This window comes from Protomyctophum bolini (genome assembly GCF_963924005.1).
Source record: "Protomyctophum bolini genome assembly, chromosome: 5".
NCBI classification, from domain to species: Eukaryota; Metazoa; Chordata; class Actinopteri; order Myctophiformes; family Myctophidae; genus Protomyctophum; species Protomyctophum bolini.
In genome coordinates, this window is record NC_137866.1 from 36391039 (window position 1) to 36409428 (window position 18390).

Consider the following 18390-nt stretch of genomic DNA (forward strand, 5'->3'; position numbering starts at 1 on the left):
GCCATTGTGGTCCTGTGTATTAAATTCATTCAGAATATATATTCATATACCAGTAGCTATAATCTGACAATGTGGATCATTAAACCTGGCAACAATTGCCCCATGCAACAACCCCAAAACAGTGCCATCATATGCACCACTCACCACCACAAGTAAGATGGAGGACAGGAAGCTAGTGCATGCCTCCTGGTGGAGAGCTGTGCACTACTGATAATCGCATCTTTCTAGTTAGTCTACTACACTCTTATAAGAAGGTTTGTTAGACCTTGTAGTACATGTAGATTACCAACAGAGAGAGACATTGGAGGGGGTCAAAGAAGGCAATGCCTATTTTGGTCACTTTAGTGTCAGTTATGAGGCATCTGATTGCCTGTCATCAGGTTACACTGCTTATTGTTCCATTGCCACATAACACGCAAGCACACGTGCACAAACACACACCCAGAATAAAGAGTTGACTGTCTTTGGCTTTGGCCAGAGCTGCATCCTCGTGGCTCAGTCAACTCAGAGACCCTCTGGCATACAGTACAGTGAGTAGCAACAGGAGAGCTGAGGTAAATATATCTGCATTATTCATGATTCACATGATGTCTTGGACTTGGCAGAGTCTAAGTTATTGTATTCTCTTTGGCTATTCAGTTTAGTGTGACAGCCGAGGGAGAACAATGTCTGCAGCTCAGTCTTGTGAGTCGATTCTTCTTGACGAAGGAAGAGAATAACGGACAATTCATTCTGAGATATCTTGTTTTACTAAGGGGAGAAGATTGTTTTTTTGCATTTTTTTTAATACCAAATGGCTGTATGTTTCATGTATCAAATGTATTGAATTTAAATTATTTCCTCGTCTGAATGACAGCATTTCCAGATGTCTGGTGGAATCTTCTGTCCTTTGGAAAACCTGTACGATCCAGACGGTGCCAGTTGTCACCCGTTGGTGTGCCTGTTGTGTCATGAACAGTACGAGCAGCCTTGTCTTCTGGACTGCTACCACACCTTCTGTGCCAGCTGTCTCCGTGGCAGGGCTGTGGATGGTCGGCTCACCTGTCCACTCTGTGGGTAAGCACTAAAACCATAGATGTATTAACCGCTTAAGCCCTAGTACTATAGTGAATACTTAGTTGTAGGCCTACTACGGTGTAGCACGAAAATAGTAGTGGCGTTGTGAGCTTGAGAACATTGGTGAAAAGAATAACCTTTTCTTGATGCTGAAAGCATGCATGGTATTTATGGACATTGGACAATTGTGGAAAGCAACTAAGTACAGCAAGTACTTTACTTGAGTACACTTGTGAGGTAGGCTGCCTTTACTTACTCATTTTTTATACTTCTACTCAACATTTCAGAGACAAATAGGGTTTACTCCACTGCAATTATTTCTTATTTCTTATTACTTTCTTTGAGATTACTAGATTTTCATTCTGTCTTCAAATCTTGTCCTACACATTGTGCTGATCAGAACAATGGTCACCGAGTTATGGCCATTTGAATTGTTAATCACTAACACTACTGTACTGCTGGTGTGACTATTCTTATGCCAGACCCCTGAACAGTGTCTGTGTCACGTTTGGTGTGGCTTGGAGCATTGGTGCACTTGAGGCCCTATACCTATAGGGTTACATGGCCGTTGATGTGACTATTTCAGAGTGCATAGTGTTTACAGCCTGTAGTAGTTTACATCACATTATCTTATGTAAGAGTGAGGGCTGTATTGTATGAACCTCACACTCAGTGTTTGTGTTATCAGCAATCCCAAGTCTATAATAAAACAATAAGCACAATAACCAGTTGTTGTTCTCTCCTTCAAAACCGCTCTAATAGAGCACTTACAGGTGGCTGCAATTCAGAACTGGCCCCTGTGTGTCCTGTGTTTCAATTAATTGAATACACAGGACCCCAATGGAAACAAGCCATAGTGTACTTTCTGTGCTTAAAAAAAGAATGAAGTATTCAATCAAATCAAATATATTTTAATGTCCCCATAATCTTTGACTTGAAGGAGATTTTGGCCTCTAATATGTCTGCATGTGTTAGATTATGTGCTGTTATATTTAGCTGACATCAATCCATGGATTGTGCGTGCAGCTATTTGTGGACATGGTTATCCATGGAGACCTGGGAAACACTTGGTAATGGGAGGGGAGAACAAACACTTGGCAGTCGATGAAGAGAATACAGCCGACTGAGAGGCCCACAGGAGAAAGATTTTCTGGATGAAAAATGGATGAAAATGGCGCTCAATGACGTTTTTGTGTCATCATCATGATACTGTACTGTTTAGTGTTACTCCTATACCGATACCAGTATAGAAAAAGCTGCCGATACTGCATAAAATGCTGGTAATGGTATCCCGCGAGTGTGCCAGTCTATGCCTGTAATTTTCAGTTGATGTTGCACTAGCAGCACTACTGTTTAATACACTTACTGTTAACTATTAACATTATTCTTATTTTTACTAACTTGTGGCTACACTTTAACAACTCTTAGTGGAATTATTATTTTCCTAGGTTATTATTATTATTTGTTTAATTGGATGGGCACTTGGTATCGACCAATCTGATAGTTGTAGCTATTGTAATCAGAATGGGAAGGTTTCGATTCCCGCTGGGGACGCTGTGGGCGTGTTCTCTCCTCCGCGTCATCAGTATACCCATACCCGAGGCTGGCGAAAGGGCCTTTCTGTGTGGAGTTTGCATGTTCTCCTCGTGTCCCCTAGGGTAGGTACCCTCACAAAAACATGCAGTAATCCTGGTCTCTAAACTACTGGCCAGCCTGTTGGAGCCTGATGGAGGGGAAAGGAACTGGTCGCAATAACGTGATCCTTCCACGTGCTACGTCCAACCGGGGAAACTCTCCCCTGTCAGGTGAAAAGATGCAGCTTGGACTCCTCATGCATAGAAGGAAGCATGAGGTCAGTCCGCTGCCCTCCCAGGTTGGCAGAGGAAGTGTAGCGCCCAGGATTACATTAGATAATTGACACTCATGGGTGAAAATAATGGGTTGCGTGCGAGCGTGTACGGTACGTGTGCGTGGTCATGTATCCATATTTGTTCTTCTAACAGACAACCATCTACAGTAAAAGGCTTCAGTGCGTTACCCCCTGAAGACCGCCTTCTCAAGTTCCTGGTGGACAACACCACAGACAGCGAGGAGGCCGTTCAGTGTTCCAACTGTGATCTGCCGTGCAACAAGCAGGTGTGTTCAGTGTGATCTGGTGTGTTCAGTGTGATCTGCCATGCAACAAGCAGGTGTGAGTGTGACAAATAATCATCACCTACAATCGATTATAAAATGCAGTAGTTCTGGACTGTTCATTTTCCAAAACGGAAGCGCACAAATAGTGAACATAGTCGACCTACAAGCTTACAACACTCATGGGTCAGCTATTTTAGCTATCGATTATCATTATTATTGTTATTTTCAAGTATAATGTGAGTACTCCTCATGACTAGTTGGCTACTGAAGTATTTTCATGAGTCCCTCAAAGTTGACACGTGTGTGTGTGTGTGTGTGTGTGTGTGTGTGTGTGTGTGTGTGTGTGTGTGTGTGTGTGTGTGTGTGTGTGTGTGTGTGTGTGTGTGTGTGCGTGCATGTGTGTGTGTGTGTGTGTGTGTGTGCTGTGTGTAGGATGTGGATACAATGTATTATTGCAACACTTGTAGTCAGCCGCTGTGTGGCGCCTGCAGGGAGATCACTCACCGTGCCAAGATGTTCTCTCATCACGAGATCGTCTCACTGGCCAAGCGGACCAAGGAGACCCACAAGAAGTGTGGTAGGTTCACATTTCCAAGTGCACAACCATTGTACACTGTAAAATAAAGAGTGTCAAATCCTGCGAATTTAACTCAAGAGATTCATTGACAATGATGATTTTACTGTACAGTATTGGAGGCAACACATTATAGTATATCAAGATAATCTGTAGGCCTATGTCAGAAGCTCTGAAAATGAGTAAAAAATAAAGCAGATATCTGCCTCCTGAGCATTTCTGTTTTTCCTGTGCAGTAGTGTAAATAACTCTAGCAAGCTCTATTACTACTTAGATTAGACCAACAGACAGACAGACGCTAAGCCCAGCCGCACAAGGTCTGTTGCCTGCCACGTGTTTTTGGTTCAGTCTGTAAGTTGCAGCTCTTCCTTTGCAGTGTTCTCGAACCCGAGTCCAACACTCCACTAACTAGAGAACTTAATTGGGTTTGAATTAGTCTAGCGCAGAGCCTTAGATATAGACAGAGTTACGCAAACTGCGTTCACTTCATGGGGCCAGTCCTACCAACACTCCTACATAGACTACGCATTGAGCATTAGTTTAGAATTTAAACTAATGTGTAAGAAATTTGTCTTCCACAGGGGGCTGATATGTGTCCCTCAATTATGCACAATGTGTTTGTGGGTATGTACAATAATCAGAGTCTGAGTATAAGGTTGTGTTTTCTCTCTGATTCCTCAGCCCTCCACCAGGAGCTGTACATCATGTTTTCCACAGAGAAGAAGTCAATGCTGTGCATCAACTGTTTCAGAGACATGCAAGTGTGAGTTTGTGTGCAGTGTCATGCAAATCCTACTGAAATAAGGTGCGGTATAGTTCCATATGTTACATTTTGAATCAAATAAGATTCATGATTAGGCTATTTAATAAGTGTTTGTTTCTCTCAGGGAGGACAGAGCGCACTGCATTGATATCGAAACAGCCTATATGCAAGGTTATGAGAAACTGGACCAAGCCGTCATTGTAAGGCTTAGGCGATTTTCTTGGCTATTATAGTACAGGATTTATTCATGATTTATTTATACAGCTGATTATTAGAGAGCTCCATCTCTTGGGAGAGCCCAATTATGTTACAGTCACTATTCTTTATTATGTATACATGTATGTATGTACGGTTGCGCTCTAAATTATTCAACCCCACTGCAAATCTGTCAGTTTATTGCCAAAAATCAGTGTCAACTGTCATCACAAACCATAAAAGATCTACGTAAATAACTCAACACAACTTATATTATGAGTTGTTACTCCAAATTCAACACAAAATGCCACTTTGCAGCGACATAATTATTCAAATGGCAAGTGTCTGCTACACAGAACACCCTTTTGCTATTTTGACCTTCTGCAAACATGGGTTTGCGTTCTCCCATTGCGATTTTCTATGCCATTCAAACTTCTGAGTGTTATTTAATGATTACATGTAATGAAGCACTCAGCAGCATAAGGTTTGGCACACAGCCTACAGACTTGGAACACAGGGTTGAAATACTAGCTACAAACACAGGGTTCAGCACATAGAGGTGAAGGATGGATGGCAAATGAGCAGAAGTGGTGTTCATCACAGGTTTTTATAATGACTGGCTGATTAGGAGATGAGGCCCAGGTGTGTCTCCAAACACCAAGCCACTCCTCCAATCTCCACTCGACTCCACCCCCCAATCACCATATAGGGCACAGAAAACACAGGAATCAGTCAAGAGGGTTAACACACCATATGAGGCCACCTAGGGCCGTAACACCATCAAATAGACATTTATTCTATACACTCACACAGTTACAAACGTAACTCAGGGGATTTTACTGTTCTGTGTTTGTTTATACCAGCAGTTAACTTATTACCATACTTAATCATTTTATAATAGCACATGCCTATCACACATAATCTGATCAGGCAGTCAAGGAGCTCCAGACATCAGCCCGGGAAGCCATCGTCCTGCTCAAGGCCATGATCTGCGAGGTGAGAACCAACGTTGAGGATGAGGAGAGTGCCATCGGCACGTTGTTCAATAATCTCCAGGTGAGCTCAAATACTATTAATTTAATTTAAAACATAATGTGATTGAACTAAGTGCATTAAACAGCTGGAGTAATATGTATGAAGATAGTCTGCTAAAGAAAGCACTGAAATAACAGCATGCATGAACATAATTCTCAAAGACTGTATACAAAAGAAGGAAAAAGATTTGCCTTAAAAGCTAGGCTGATTTGTTTTCCACTTCTTCAGGTGAAAAAACAGTAGATTATAAACATGGCAAACACTGCCCTCTCATGCAGTAGTATGAGAGGGCAGTGTCACAACATGAATGATGATGAATGATTTTTTTGGTTGAGAACAACAGTATATTGACAAAAACCTTATTCACCCTTTCAGGAGAAACTGGCTGAGAGGAAGAAGATCCTGCTGAAAACAGCTCGAAGGTCAGATGGATGGTGATTTCCAGCACTCATTTTAGGCTCAATGAATCACAACTCAGGGTTAAAGTGTTGCTGCGAATCCATAGATGGATCCCTGATTGTTTGAAATATTTGTGTATGCTATATTGACTATTACACTCATCGACCACCCACCCACACTAACGTAACACTACTGTTTTGTAGCCAACATGAAGAGAAAGAGAGAGCTTTTAAAGAGCAGCTGTCTCACCTCGCTGCTCTGCTGCCAACTCTGCAGGTAAAGTCCTCCTCTAGTGTTAATACCCTACTGGCCCTAATGCACCAAATTTAACCCTGATCAGATTTAAATTAACACCATGGATTTGATCAATTTGTATAGTCAGTGCTTAAGTAAAATGAATAATCATTCAAGCATTTAGCACTTAGATTTACCCAAATGTAAAGTGCATTATCAATAAAATCCATTGCCATTATTATTTAAGGTTTTTCAGAAATCAAACCATTAAAGCAACACCAAAGTAAATGGAAATAGCAGCACTTTTAGCTCAGATGTACAGTGTATGTCAGTATACACCTATGAACTGTTTTTCAACAGACAACTTATCAATGAGTGACACAGCTCCAACTGAAATCAAATTAAATGCTTTTTTTGTCAAAGAATTCCCATAATGACATTTTAGAACTTATTTCTCTTTTCAATAGGAAAGTGAAATGTCAACAATGAAAAATGATATTGTTGCAAATACAGAATATTATTGGGCCTATAGCCACCAGGGAGGCAACCAGAGGAACCTTCACATCCTGACTCACAATGCTCTCCTCTTTCCAGGTTCACCTGGTCACGTGTTCCGCTTTTCAGAATTCAGCGAACAAGTTTGAGTTTCTGGATATGGGCTACGTAAGTCTAATAAGCGGCGGTGCACTTGTACAGCTGTGACGAAGATGACGTGCACTGAGTAAACCGATGTGTTCCTCACACAGCAACTGATGGAGCGGCTGAAGAAGATAGTCAAGCTGCCCCACAGACTGAGGCCGGCGCAGAGCAGCAAGGTATTTAAAAGACAGGATCTCTGAACTTGTGACTTTGTGAGGAAATATCCTTGAGGTTATCAAGTGGGGCAATAGAGGAATCATATCAAATGGCGTGGCTCAAATTAGGATCTCGGACTTCATGTGGCCAGCCTGTGACGCCAGTGACCTATGACCTATGATGACTCCAAATTTGGGCAAGGTTTCAGCCCTATATGAGCCCACTTAATGAATTAAGTTTATAATTAAATATTTTCAAAAGTAGTCTATAAAACAATGGAGGATTTAATTTGGGATTAGCCATCTGATTAGCTCAGGCCACACAGACACACACACACACACACACACACACACACACACACACACACACACACACACACACACACACACACATAGACAGAACCACAGACCTGGTCTCGTGTGGCCACTGGCAATCTTGCTCATAAGTTGTCATAACATAAGATACAGGTCTGGACTCATTAGAAACCATGGATTGAATGAGTGAGCAGCTCACTAACTGGGGCATGGTTACACTGTAATTGAATGGTAACAGGACCACAGTCCTGTGTTTTCATGACTGGGTGCTAGCCAAAATTAGAACAATTATTTCTATCAGCAAAATTGGAAAATAAATGTATTAAAAGTTATCTGAGGTATAGCTTTTGTTAGTCTAGCATTACTTGGTGCAGTCGCAATGTCTGTTGTTGATTTAGCGTCTATTGTATGACTATCTTTTCAGGTAAACACAGAGTATCGGGCAGAGTTCGCTCGTTGCCTGGAGTCCTTGTTGCTGCTTGGTCAGAGACGCTCCGTGTCCATAGCTGGCAGTGCCTCTGGATTAAGTATGGGCAACGTCAATGGGCTGTGAGTTCTGATAATGAAGGTGTTAAGTACAATATGGCATAGAGCCAATTAATAATAAAGCCCCGAATATGCATATGCCATCCGAATCACAATATACCGTACGCATACATTACACAATCAAATTGTGTTTGTAGCCTATATGATGATGTAGTGCCTTAATTGGTAGACAGACCACCATATATCATCAAAATCAATCAAATTAAGAATGAAAAAATATTAAATAAATAAATGTTCCTGTTTCTCTCAGTCTCCAGCCATTACTGTCAGGACCATGCCACTCCCCTGTTGGCAGTGAACTGTCCCTGGCATCGTCTGGGGTGAGGAAACCCACCTCCCACCGTTACATCAGTACCAAGGTCCTCCTGGCCGAAGTCGGCGAGACCCCATTCGCCAATCACTGCCGCAACTATGAGAACAGCTACAAGGTGCTAATTATTCATGCATGCTGTGCTGTCACTGTCTAGCAACATTCTGTGGGTGCATCATGGTTTAGATCTGAACATTATGAAACTTTTTTTTCTTGTATGTCCATCGGACCAGGCACTGCAGTTGTCCCTCCAGCAGCTAAAGGAACGAGTGCAGGAGATCCACCGTGATCTGACCAAGCACCACTCCCTCATAAAGTCTGATGTAATGGCAGAGATCATGGAGCACTCTCTGCAGATGGATAAACACATCTCCTCCCAGTACTCCTCCGTGGAGCTGATGAGGGCCATGTTTGAGGAGGTGAGTGGAGGAGGAGAAGATGCTTCCCTTCTGGCATTAGTTCATTTTACGGTGAGATCAACTGTTCCCCTCTGTCATCCTTTAATCAGGTTTGGGAGGAGGCCTTTCAGAGGGTTGCCAATGAGCAGGAAATTTATGAAGGTACTGGCTTGCATTCTGCTAGTCAACTTTGAGGCCAAAGCTTACAGTTTTCTCAGAAAATATATTTTTATTTCACAATCAATTATGTTTTGGGAAAAGCGATATTATATAATTGATTTTTAACCCATTATGTTTTATGTAAATGCTCTAAAATAAATGTTATCAATATGACCTTTAACTAAATGTAACCAAATGGACCTGTGAATTACAAATGGATAAATGAACACAGGGTATTACTGGTGTATACAAGTTATTGCTTATACATCATTTATATTCAACACATGCTCATCTCTTAACAGCACAGCTACATGACCTGTTGCAGTTAAAGCACGAGAACAGATACCTGACCACTATTGCCAAACAGATTGGACCCTACATCCAATCCATTGCCAAGGTGAAGGAACGCCTTGAGCCAAGGTATTGGGACTTGGGAATATTCCCCATCTAACTTCGAAACATAATGCAATGGCTTTCAAGTGACTGTATTATTCTCATTCTAACACATGTTTTGCAGCTATTTATATGTGTATTGTAGAAAAAAACGATATGATTAAATGTTTTGAATGCTATGGAATGAAAGTCACTGGGAGGTACAAGTTCTACTATCGCATGCCTCACAACTTTGAGATCCAAGCAATGCTTTTAGATTATATTAAGACATTAGAAGAGAGACAGACGGAAAGACACAAGGCAGATCTTGAGTCAATTTTGAATCCATATAAAGCAAGTAAGCATCTCATGTTAACCAAGTTTATGTCCTGCCTGGGATTTGAACCGAGCCCCCAGAAACACTTATTGAAGCCACAGAAGCCTGGTGGCCAAATAATTCTACTGCACATGCTTCTACCATCTAGCGCGCCCGTGCTAGATGGTAGAGTCTACTTCCGAGCTCCAGCAACACATTTCTTTTTTTACACTATCATTTTCATCCCACAATTTTGTAACCCATTTTTCACCCCTGTGTCAATTATCTAATGTTATCCTGGGCTCTACAGTCTACACACCCTCCACCAGCCTAGTCCCCATATATGGGGGACATGGGGAGAGCAACGGACTTGAACTCATGCTTCCTTCATGCCTGAGTGTCCAAGTTGCTCCTTTATACCTGACAGGGAGGAGTTTCCCTGGTTGGACGTAGCGCGTGGAAGGAACACTTTATTCCAACCAGTTCCTTTCCCCTCCATCAGGCGCCCCGGCTGGCCAGGGGGAGGCAGTTTAGAGACCAGGATTACTGCATGTTTTTTGTGAGGGTACACCTACCCTAGGGGACACGAACATGCAAACTCCACACAGAAAGGCCCTTTCGCCAACCCCGCCTCGGGTATGGGCACTGATGACGCAGAGGAGGAAACACGCCACCAGCACCCACAGCATCCCCAGCAACACATTTCTTTCTTTGTATTTTCAAATGATTCACAAATTCATTATATTAAATAATTTCATTATTTTGTGTCTATTCCCCTGCTTGTTTGCAGACTAAAGGAGCCAAAAGAACTGAAAGATGACCGCACGGAGGCTATGCTGAGGATCTATGAAGACAGCACCATGGCTTGAGTTGCTAAGATAATTCACACCTTCCTTTCACCAACTCATGTCCCAGTGTAGAAAAGATATTTAAATAGTCCCAACCAGTCCACTTGTTTTTCAATAGTGTATACTGATATTTAGTCCACCATACAGATGGTGAACAAATGCAAACAAATTATTAAAATAAAACATTGTTTTAGAATCGAATTGATGAAATATCCTTTAGAGCACAAATGGTTTGGCCACAGCTGAAACATTTTCAGGAAGTATAGATTTACTATCAAAATCAATACTATACAATTCATTGTGAGTAATCTAGCAATGTATGCAGTCTGTATGGCTATTTTGAGATTGTGTATTTGTTTGTCAAGTGTAACCTTTTCTCTAAATCAGATGTTCTGAAACTGACATTTTAGGTAAAAAACAAGAACATTATTTGGACCAGTCTTTCGCTACAGTAAAGCATAGTGACTTGTTTTGCTGTATGTACAGTATTACATATACACATACACACAATATCAAAACTGGGGGTCTTTGAAATGAAAAAGGTTGAGAATCAGGTGTTTACAAGAAATGTTTTATTTCAAGTCTGTTCTAGACAAGTGCGTCTTGTGAATGAATTCCCCAGGGTCACTGTCACTTCTTCAGTCTCTGTGATAAATACTTTTAAATGCAATAAGGTTTTATGAAACAGTGCAACATATTTGTGTGTATAATGCTGGGAACAGCAGTCCACTCGTGTCTCTCAACCACCCGTATAATAACTCAAATTGGTCCTGTGTCTAAGCCTAATGCGTCATTTAACCTCCGTCATACAACAGCATCACATGCCAAAATAGTCAATCTGCAAGCTCACAAGCAAGATCGGTTATTTTCGGCACATGATGCAAGGACCTTAATTATAAACCAGGCGTTTTATACAGTGCTCTCCACAAATACATGTGTGCTACAAATACAGGTCAGTGTAAGAAATATAATAAATAACCCCCCGTTGGGCCCCAGTACACTCAACCGTCCTGCATTAAGATGCTTGGATCAATATGATGTGTACCTAGAGACCCATCATTGCTCCCATCTTTATTGGCTACCTAAAACACACACACACACACACACACACACACACACACACACACACAAAATAAGGTGGTGAGGGGTCACAGTAGAGCAGCAGGGGGACGCTCTACTCTGGACACCTCCATCCCTACGTCTGCATCTTTTGGTCAGTTTAAGAATAGTGAGGGAGTGTGAAAGAGGAGCAGAAGATTTAAACCAACACAGACAAAATGACATGACAACATGAGAAATGCAACTCGGGCCTATTATTTTTCTTTTGCCGTGATTTAGAAACTAGTAACTACAGTAGGAAAGAGAGGCCAGGGTCTCATTTAGTAACTACAGTAGGAAGAGAGGCCAGGGTCTCATTTAGTAACTACAGTAGGAAGAGAGGCCAGGGTCTCATTTAGTAACTACAGTAGGAAGAGAGGCCAGGGTCTCATTTAGTAACTACAGTAGGAAGAGAGGCCAGGGTCTCATTTAGTAACTACAGTAGGAAGAGAGGCCAGGGCCTCATTTAGTAACTACAGTAGGAAGAGAGGCCAGGGTCTCATTTCGTAACTACAGTAGGAAGAGAGGCCAGGGTCTCATTGTGACAGTTTCGCAAGACAAAACCCAGCTTGTCTGATGATGAAGAAAGAACAACATTATCGGGAATAATCACCTTGGCTTGCCACCAACACCCTAATGTTATTGTAAGGAGCTAAGGACTCTACTCATGATATCCTGACTGTTAATTATTTGGTTACTTCACGACTGTAATGGTTACATTTGTACACTCAAGAGTTACAAATGGATAAGTTAATACAGAGGATTTTAAATTACAACGTCACTAGGTAGAAGAGCAACAAAGATAGAAACCTGTTAGGGATGGGCATTTGTTTTTGTAAACGTTAACACTTGGGAGTGTTGAGTGGTTAAATGCGGTTAAATATAGCGTGTGGTCATATTTATACAAGTTAATGTTGCAGAGCACATCACAAGCCTTGGACACAGCAACCGTATTATAAATGTAGCACAACTGACCTCCAGACCTTACAGACAGAGGATACGAGGTGAACAGCATCAAGCAGTCATCCGTCTTTGGTTAAATGTTTTCCACTGCCGTGTGGACGTCTCAGACCAAAACCCTTTTGTTTATTTTAAAAGACAAGGCATTAAACGCAATGAAACTTACCGGGTTTATACATATTTTACGATTATGATCGCGTCGCCTCTTAATTTGATTTGATTGATTTGACATTTTAGATTCTGTGGCAGCCAGTAATATTGTTGGATATTTGATACATATATTGGATATATCCCACAGGATAAAGTATCGCAGCCCTGGACATACTGTAGTAAAGGCAGTCCAGATGTCACTACTAGCGGTGCAGAACATCTGCATCTTAAAGCGGTTCCCATATTAGAACTATTGCAAATAATATTGTTAAATCAAGCCTTTTTATAAAAAAATATTATTTATTATTATTATTATTTGAGTCATTGTATTATTAATTTTGTGTACAACGGTTAACCTTTAAATGTTCCATTAATACTGTGTGTACATGTAAAGGCAACCTAAATTGGATATTTTTATTTTCTGATCATCATCATAATCACAACCATGAACTGATTGTCCAATTGTACCCCTTTTAATACACAATCTCGAAACCTTTTAATAGAAACTGTTATACCCGATTTACACGGCCAGTCCACACTAACGCAACTCCTTGCAACAAAACCATTAAGAGACTGTTGCAGCGGTCTGGACTGTTGACAGTTGCAGGTGCCATTTGGGGATAATGGTTGGTGTGGCCATCAGTTTCACATTGCCTTGTGTAATAGCCGATCTACAAGCAAACAACGCACTGCAAGTAACGCGTGTGAGCATGCAGATTTGCTATTTTTAATGCACTACACTGGCGAGCAACTAAATATACTGTACATCTGGCTTTAGTTGAATAGATAGTGGGGGAGTTTGTGAACCGGAAATTGAGAATTATGCGGACAATGTGGTATGTTGAAACACGTAGGATAGTGTTAAAGGCGCAGAGCACCACACTAGAATAAGCATGGTTCCCCGTTGGTTTCAACTCCAAAATGTACCAAAATCCACTTTACTACCATAGTAATACATGTGCTCCTAAGTCCTAAGTGAGACGCAGACGTAGGAGGTCAAGTCACATTCAGTTCAGTGCGTGGATTTTATATGAAATTGAAAATACAATAATACAACATGTAAGGAGGCAGTAGCCATTCAAATTCAAGCTGTGTCAAGTCAATAGAACCAAATCTTGCCAACAAGCGAAGATACCAGCTATTCCGGTGATAGGTCTGCCGAGTAACATTTTGAAGTGTCCCGATGGGGGTTTTAAAGCAAATCAACCTAAAAACAGACAGAATATGTGGAAGTGAATACACAGGTACTGTACTGGAGGTTGTCATGTCTTTCTAAATGACTTGTTTTTGTCGGTTTAGACTTAAGAGGTTGGTAGAGGAATAAGGAACCCAGCTACTGTCCACTATCAGAGTTGTCTGGGCAGGGAAGGGGCGGCTATGAGCTTTTCTGGGTCTTTGCCAGCTCCAGGGTCCTCCCCTTGGGGGTGCAGCTCCCATGGCGAAAGCCACACGCCGGTCAGTGCAGCCGCCCCTTCTTAGTGCCATTCAGCCAAGTGTGTATGTCCGGCGCATGTCTCCCAAGTGCCTAGTTGACACGGATGCCTGAAATGAAAGGCAGCCCTGTGGACACCTTCTTCTTGTACTCCACATAGTCCTCGCCAAAGAAATGGATGAGAAAGAGCTCCTCCTCCTCTATGCGCTCACGGAAGAAGCGCCAGCTGGCTAGAGTGTAGCCAATTATGCACACAGGGTTGCACAACATCACCTGGAACGTTGACAAGCACCAGGTCAGTGAATTATAATACATTATTTAATATTTGTGCTCATACTGTATAAGGTTAAAGCTGCAATCAAATAAATAACTTATTTTAATGAATTATGGGCCATGTCACTCAGAGCATTTCTATAATGGTAAAGACACACTGGAGCAATCCTCTTCCCAGCATGACGCCTCAGTGCTCTCGTCATACAGTTTTTCTTTTGTGGAGAACTGAGCGCTTCAAGCTGAAAATAGTTAAACTTTTGGAGAGGAGCGCTGCTCATCAATTTCATCCTTTTTTTTAAGATATTTTTTTGCAGTAGGCTGACAGGAAACGGGAGAGAGATGGGGGAAGACATGCAGTAAAGGCTGTGTCGGGCTCGGGAGTTGAACCCGCGGCACACTGCGACTGGATTACCAGTCGGGTGCCCAGGCCCAGGCATCGCCTGGGCATCAATTTCATCCTTGATCCTCCTGGATGTGTCCGACATTTACAGATGGATGTTTAACGTTGTTTCAGCTAAGCCAATTGTGCTAATAACACAGAAGGTTGAACACAGCAACAGGTCAAACGTTGCAAGTGACAATAAACGCCAAGGACATGATATCCAAACGCTCCTCCACTATCCGTATGCTAGAGTATGTTAATAGTAAGAACAATATAATAACCATAAGTAGTGGTTGGAGGTGGTCTCCCTACTTCCATTCATCAAATTCACACGGATATAACGTGAGAGCAGGGTAGTAGCTCATAAGGACAATAGGTCTGAGTAGTAGAAACGTGGTCTCTCGCACAGGAGATCCAAGTTACGCTTACGGCTTTGATCCGTACATATAGCAGCTTTAAAGGTACTTTTGCATACTTTGCAAAACAAGTACGACACTGAAGCAGCACATTGCTCAGCCTTTTAACATCTCGTTTTAATTTTGTCGATATGGATGCGTTACTAAATATCTCTCTCTCATTTTATCATCCCGTTCCCGGCGGCTGTAGCGATCAAAACTTTGTGTTCCGTGTGACTGACCTGTGTTCCTATGCTCCAGTGGAACCAGCCCACATAGGACGGGTGTCTGAAGTAGGCGTAGACGCCGGTGGTGACCAGGATGTGGCTATTTGCCTTCTCGTTCTGGACGATGTGGTTAAAGTTGGAGCCGGCTGTCAGCATGGCAGCCTTGCGCAGAAAGTCTCCGTACACGACCATCAGCAGACCCACCACACTGAGCCAGTTGAGGTGCTTCAGCTCTGTGGAGGGGGAGCGACAGATGACACTGATCGAATCCATTTCAACCACTCAAAAACATGTGTGGTTCCAAGCTGTCATACTAGACTACACTCCTGAGTGTTCATTTAACCACGGGAACCCCTTTTGGGGTTGCCATGTACAGTTTATAGCAACATAACTTTTTTTAATAAATATAGTTAGTTTTGAAAGTATAATCTCCCACTGGGATTTGCGCCACCATCATCATCATTATGCACACATTCCCTTTTTTATTATTATTATGAAAACTAAAATATCGGATGTTCCACTGGGAAATGTAGTCAAATTTCAATGTTCAAGATACTTCCTGTTTTGTCTAGCCAGCCTTAAAAACGACATTACCAAGAATTCCACTGCCGTTTTCTGACCTCAGAAAACTTAGGTCAGGATTTAGAAGGCATTTTTAGAATCGGCCTCAATCTTAAATGGGTCAAGTCTGATCGTGTAAGTAAAGCAAACAGCAGATCCACAAGTTCAGCTTAATGGGAGTTGCTGAACTTGATGAACACTTCTCCACATTGACCATACTGTAACAAACATACACCATTAGTGCTACATTTGCTAAAGCATTTACCTGGCACTGTGAGCTTCTCAATGGTAAACTCCACCCATGACGACACGGCGGCCAGCGTGTACTCCACACTGTGGTTGAGCAGGAAGGAGTCCAGAGACAGGCTGCGAGGGTTGATGACGGCCGTCACCAGGTACTCCGAGTAGTGGAAGAACGACAACGAACACATGTACCTGCAGCGGTTAAGAATGCACAGTTTAGTTACTGACATTAAGCTTCAACATGATAAGTGCAACCAGTGTTACATCACATATTATCGTAAAGTCATATTTCACAAAAGACAAAAATTAAGCCCATTAAGCCATGTTCATATTTTTTGTTTTCCAATCTTGGCCTAATTGGCATAAAGTATTGGCATTTTCGCCTATAATGACATAGGCACAATACTACATACCAAGGCTGTGGTGTTCGTCCTCATATTGAGTGTTCTGACTCAAACACTTTGATGAAGCCAGATTAAAGTACATCAGTATGGTCCGGTACTCCCTCCCCATACAACCTGAATACTGCATTACTAAATATTATCTCCGACCATTTGTTATGTCAAACAAATCAATGCCCCCAACTTCAGGAAACGTGTTAAGAACAGACTAATGTATGGAATAAGTATTATGATGCGAAATGCTAAGAACAATCAAACGTTTAAGAGGATGGAGGTGAGAGGCAGTGTGGTGGGAAAATATCCACTTTCACCACTGTGAATAGCTCAATCGTCAACCATCTCACTGAAATATTACATACCAGCCAAAATGGGTCCACGTGTTTTGTGAAAAGCTTATAATTAAGCCACACCCAAAGGTAACACCCAGGAAGCAGGCCCGTACAGCAACCTATAAGGACAAATCGCAGCAAAACATTGCTCATTTGATTGCTAGGCCACATTGAATTACATGAAGTGGAATGTAAAGCTAAAGGTTCAATAGGTAAGGTAGCATTAAGCCTGTCCACTTTGTGAGCAATACGGCCACGAAAAGCTTGCCCTGGCTTAGTGGTCTATCCTGAGCTGGGTCGGACAGTTTCTGTCCTACTCAAGCCACCTAATGAGCTTAACTAAAGCAGGGCCGGGTTAACCAATACAATCATCATATTGATTTTCTCCATATTGTCAAGTTCAAGACAATTCAATCAATATGTACCGCCATCTTTATTCTTTTCCAATGTATTTATTTCATGCCATCAGCAGGGAAGCATTTAATGACTTCTTCTCTCACACAACTCAAGTTACTATACAGCAAATAATATGAGAGTAACTAAGTACTGTATAAGTCACTCCTAAAGTACTACCTTTACTTTACTTAAGTATCAGATGTTTTTAAATGCTTCCACTCCACCTCAGATAAAAAGCAGATGCATAAAGTCAATCCCAGTATCCCACCTCCTCACCTGCAACATTTTAGCAATGAACACATAATGCATTACAATTACAATCCAATAATATGATTCTGCATTGTGACTGTGAGCATAAGAGAATTTCTACACTGGTATAGCAACTGTAATTTAAGTAAACAAGAAAACTACTGCAGATTAGAATCCATGCACAGAGAGCAGCTGCTCAGCCCTAATAGATTGATTAGCTGCATTAGCAACCTGTACTGTATGAGCTGTCAGATAAAAATGACGACATGAACAGATGCATCATCTTCATGAATAGAGCCGGACAGCATTAGAAAGTATAGACATTATTACATAATAAATAAGCTTTGGGTGACAGTAGAAGCACTTCTAGGTCTCACCTGGTACAGGGGTCCTCTGTATAAGAGCAGCAGGAGGCCGTTGATGACAGCTATGTGGACACAAATGGCTATTTTACCAGGCGTTTCGGTCAGATGATCGAACACCCAGTCGATGTGGCCAAAGCACAGTCTGGTGGCGGGGATGAGGAGCACGCTGAGTCCCAACAAGAAGCTCTTTATACTTATTCTGCCCTCAAGAACCAACTTGCTGCCTGCCATGATGGAAATCTATGCACTCCTTTAATCATCTCTCGCGATAGGATGGAGAAATAATATACACCGACGTCGCGTGATGCCGCATCCGGGTCTCCAATAGGGTCATGTGACATCCCCCAGTCGTAGAAAGAAACTAATACATATACTAAAGTACATTTATAAGGGTTTACTTTACTGGAGAGGTGGAGTATTTCCAATTTTCAATACATCTCAGAGGCAAATAATATCAAGAGTGTCCTTTTTACTCCACT

At 41.8% G+C, this 18390-nt stretch overlaps 2 protein-coding genes across 5 annotated transcripts; one reads left to right on the top strand and one right to left on the bottom strand.

The window, feature by feature from the left end:
- The first annotated feature begins 448 nt into the window (after positions 1-448).
- Positions 449-11856, top strand: rnf207b (ring finger protein 207b). 4 transcript variants are annotated; one of them, XM_080763729.1, is made up of 18 exons: positions 486-554; positions 640-684; positions 857-1056; positions 3060-3192; positions 3625-3769; positions 4448-4529; positions 4654-4729; positions 5655-5780; positions 6135-6181; positions 6362-6434; positions 6987-7055; positions 7139-7207; positions 7926-8050; positions 8298-8475; positions 8591-8776; positions 8866-8917; positions 9217-9334; positions 10393-11851. In XM_080763729.1, the coding sequence occupies exons 3-18, from the start codon at positions 866-868 to the stop codon at positions 10469-10471; spliced, it is 1749 nt and encodes a 582-aa protein (XP_080619855.1). In that variant the 5' UTR covers positions 486-554; positions 640-684; positions 857-865; the 3' UTR covers positions 10472-11851. The 4 variants fall into 4 exon arrangements, with proteins under 4 accessions (XP_080619854.1, XP_080619855.1, XP_080619856.1 ...); XM_080763728.1 differs by lacking the exon at positions 640-684 and having other exon boundaries at positions 449-554; positions 10393-11850; XM_080763730.1 differs by having other exon boundaries at positions 520-1056; positions 9217-9311; positions 10393-11856.
- A 132-nt stretch (positions 11857-11988) lies between these two features.
- icmt (isoprenylcysteine carboxyl methyltransferase) lies at positions 11989-18148 on the bottom strand. The gene is made up of 5 exons (XM_080763732.1): positions 17924-18148; positions 16932-17020; positions 16194-16363; positions 15383-15600; positions 11989-14363 (listed from the first exon to the last, which is right to left on the bottom strand). Exons 1-5 carry the CDS (start codon positions 18140-18142, stop codon positions 14184-14186), a joined length of 876 nt encoding a protein of 291 aa, XP_080619858.1. The 5' UTR covers positions 18143-18148; the 3' UTR covers positions 11989-14183.
- Positions 18149-18390: the final 242 nt, after the last annotated feature.